This window comes from Lipotes vexillifer, unplaced genomic scaffold (genome assembly GCF_000442215.2).
Source record: "Lipotes vexillifer unplaced genomic scaffold, Lipotes_vexillifer_v1.1 scaffold977, whole genome shotgun sequence".
In the NCBI taxonomy this organism is placed as follows: Eukaryota; Metazoa; Chordata; class Mammalia; order Artiodactyla; family Lipotidae; genus Lipotes; species Lipotes vexillifer.
Window position 1 is genome coordinate 1390157 of NW_006783088.1, and position 3736 is coordinate 1393892.

Here is a 3736-nt window from a genome sequence, read left to right on the forward strand (position 1 = left end):
GGAAGCAAGCGGTAGCAGGGGTTGGAGCCGGGGCTCTAGAGTCTGACTTTACCTGGCTGAAGGACTGGTCTCTCCGGAAGCTGCGGTGTCTGGACTCAGCGCATCTAGGGGAAAGGAACGGGAGGGAGGCAGGCTGGGGTGACCCATGGTGCGCGGCCCGCGTGCTCCCTCAGGGAAGCCCCCGCGGCGTCCGCGGGCTCCCGGGCTCTCACTCACCTGGGCTGAGGCCGCTGCCCTCCTCCGTGGGGCTCTCGGGCCATTCCTCGGTGGACCGGGGCAGCGCTCCTGCCCCTTCCTCTATCCCTTCCTCCGCACTCTGGTCCTGTTCTTCATGACGGCCTGGCTCCTGGAATGAACATGGGCTGTGTGGGCTTGCACCCACCTGAGGCTCTGTGAGGGCTTCAGCCTGGGCCCACAGTGCTGCATCCCCCGCCCCAGGCTCTTGATATCAGTGGGTGGAAGACTGGAATGTCCCAAAGGAATAAAGCAGGGGAGGGGCTTGCTTGGGGGAGGGCTGGGCAGGGGGCTCCAGAGCATCGCGGGGCCTCCTCCCTCCTCTCCTCTTCCTCACTCACCACGTCCTCCTTCACCTCCTCCTGTGGTTCAGGCTTGGCCTCATCCTCCACGGCAGTCTTCTGAGAGTCCGACTTGGCCTCTGGAGCCCTGGCTTTCTCCTGGGCTTCAGCCTTGGCCTCCTGCTTCCCAGCAGCCTCCCCGCCTCCAGCCTTGGCCTCCTGCTTCCCAGCAGCCTCCCCGCCTCCAGCCTTGGCCTCCTGCTTCCCAGCAGCCTCCCCGTCTCCAGCCTTGGCCTCCTCCTTCCCTTTGGCCTCCCTGCCTCCAGCCTTGGCCTCCTCCTTCCCAGCAGCCTGCGCCTCATCATTCACGTTGGCTTTCTCCCTAGATCCAGGCTTGGCCTCTTTCTCATCAGCCTTCTGCTTCTCAGAGGCCAACGTGATCTCCTCTTTTCCCTCAGCCTCCTTGGGTTCAGAGTTGGTCTCTTCTTTCTTATCAGCCATCTCCTGAGGAGCCACGGTGGTCTCTTTCTTCCCACTGTCCTCCTTTTGAAGTTCAGCCTCCCCTTTGGATTCCCCCTGGAATTCAGCTGAAATGCTGTCCTCAGCTGGTGCCCTCTCCTGCTTTCCTGCCCCATCTGGAGGCCCCTCTGTGATGGTCCTCTCAGCTGGGCCTGTGGCCTCCTCCTCAGCAGAGGCTCCCCCTCCCACTGTCTCCGGGACCTCCGTGGTTGGGGACACAGGGGTCCCGTCCTCAGAGGGCTTCCCTTCCTTCTGCTCCATCTCTGAAAAGAGAAGACAAGCAGACCTGGTCATGCCCCCTTTCTGCTGGTGAAGGCCCTGGAGTCTGGAGACCTGCGATTCAGTCCTGGGTCCCCCACTGCTCAGACATGTGACACAAGTATCCACTTTCCCTTTGGCTAAATGAAGAGGTAGAGCAGCACATCCCCCACGATGGGGTGTTGGGCCACCAGCCACGTTTACCTGTTGTTGGGTGATGTTCACCTAAAGGCCCTCTGCAGGTTGTGACTTGGGCACCAAGGAACACTGGGTTCTGTGATGCCTTTTCAATGATTTGGCCTCTTTTTGAATAAGCCAGTGAGGTGGCTATAGTCTGACTAGCCTCCTAGACCCCCATGGAGCACTTGCTATTTGCTATTCTCCCCTTTTTGTTGTTGTTGTTTTGTTTTTGTTTTTTTTTTTGCGGTACACGGGCCTCTCACTGTTGTGGCCTCTCCCGTTGCGGAGCACAGGCTCCGGACGCGCAGGCTCAGCGGCCACGGCTCACGGGCGCAGCCGCTCCGCGGCACGTGGGATCTTCCCGGACTGGGGCACGAACCCGTGTCCCCTGCATCGGCAGGCAGACCCTCAACCACTGCGCCACCAGGGAAGCCCCTATTCTCCCCTTTTGATGGAGATAGCTGCCCTCATGCTCAGAGCCCAAAGCGGACAGAAGTCTCTAGATAGAACTTAATAATACTGTTTTTTGTTTTGTTTTGAGTATTTATTTTATTTATTTATTTTGGCTGCACCGGGTCTTCGTTGAGGCATTTGGGATCTTTTAGTTGCGGCATGCATGCAGGATCTAGTTCCCTGACCAGGGATCGAACCCAGGCCCCCTGCCTTGGAAGCTCGGAGTCTTACCCAATAGACCACCGGGGAAGTCCCTAATAATACTGTTTTGATTCAATTGTATTTTTTTTTTATAAATTTATTTATTTTTGTCTGTGTTGGGTCTTTGTTGCTGTGCACAAGCTTTCTCTAGTTGCATTGAGTGGGGGCTGCTCTTAGTTGCAGTGTGTGGGCTTCTCACTGCAGTGGCTTCTCTTGTTGCAGAGCATGGGCTCTAGGCGCACAGGCTTCAGTAGTTGTGGCACGTGTGCTCAGTAGTTGTGGCTTGCGGGCTCTAGAGCACAGGCTCAGTAGTTGTGGCGCAGGGGCTTAGCTGCTCCATGGCATGTGGGATCTTCCTGGACCAGGTCTCGAACCCATGTCCCCTAGCATTGGCAGGCGGATTCTTAACCACTGTTCCACCAGGGAAGCCCAATTGTATTTACTTTTACAGTTACTTTCTGTTTCTGGCCAGTGATATCGAGTTTCCATTTCCAATAGTGATATAAAGTTTCTTTTATAGATACATTTATTGAAGTAAAGTAAGTTAATTCAAAGGAAGACGTTCAGGAGAGCAGAATACAGGATACAAAATACCTAAATCATGGAGGTGTTGTTAAAATGCCTGAAATTTGGGAAACCCTGGGCCAGCTTGGTCGCTGGGTCTCTGCCAGCACTGCCAGCGTGTGTGTGTGGTTCTCTGAAGAGCTGGGCCTGGGCATGGAAGAGTTTCTTTTGGTGAAGAACAGAAAATACTCTCCCTAACTAACCTCTGCAGGGAGAACTGATCCTCCAACTTTATCATGAGGTTTCCTATTCAAGTACTGTACATACAGTCAGCCTTCCTTTTCCGTGGCTTCTGTGGATTCAACCAACCTTGGATAGAAAAAATTTGAAGAAAAAATTCCAGAAAATTCCAAAAGGCAAACTTGAATTTGCTGCCACTTCAACTATTTACATAGCATTTACATTGTTATTAACGACTGTTTACATAACATTTTCATTGTACTGGGTATTATAAGTAATCTAGAGATGATTTAAAGTATTAGAGAGGATTGTAAGGTTATATGCAAATACAACATTTCATATGAGGGACTTGAGCATCCGCAGATTTTCATATCCGCAAGGGAAGCTGGGACTAATCCCCCACAGACATAAAGGGATGATTGTACTGTCCGATCTACAAAAACAGCTCGGGGGTGGAGGGGCGCGGACAGGGTCATCTCCTTCAGCTTTCTGCCCTTCTTTGGGGGGGGGTCTGTTTACAGAGAAAATAATCCCCAAATAACGTGTTCAGGGCATGACTCACTCAGTAAAAGCAGTACACACTCCTTGTCACTGGCTAAAAATACCTCCTGCCCTCTGCAGGGCCATCGTTCTGGATACAGTACCCAGGGTACCTGAGTAATTGGGACAGAGGCAAGAAGACAGGCATATGAGGGACAAGGCTCTGTTTCTGCCACCCATTCAGGTCTTACTGGCCCCAGATCGAAGTCCTGGTGTCCCTGGATTTGGTCTCCCACCGTTTCCTAGGAAGTCTGCTGGGATTTTCAAAGATGCTCATGCTGCCCTCCAATTCCACCCCTCCCACCGGAGCCCCTTCATGGTTCAGC

The 3736-nt window shown here is 53.4% G+C and overlaps 1 protein-coding gene across 1 annotated transcript in view; it reads right to left on the bottom strand.

Moving 5' to 3' along the window:
- Positions 1–1295, bottom strand: part of SMTNL1 (smoothelin like 1) — an 8449-nt gene extending 7154 nt beyond the window's left edge. The window contains exons 1-4 of the mRNA XM_007455707.1: positions 771–1295; positions 541–695; positions 217–362; positions 53–104 (exon numbers count right to left, since the gene is read on the bottom strand). Of these exons, the coding sequence (XP_007455769.1) occupies positions 53–104; positions 217–362; positions 541–695; positions 771–1295 (878 nt within the window). The remainder of the gene's footprint in view (positions 1–52; positions 105–216; positions 363–540; positions 696–770) is intronic.
- Positions 1296–3736: the final 2441 nt, after the last annotated feature.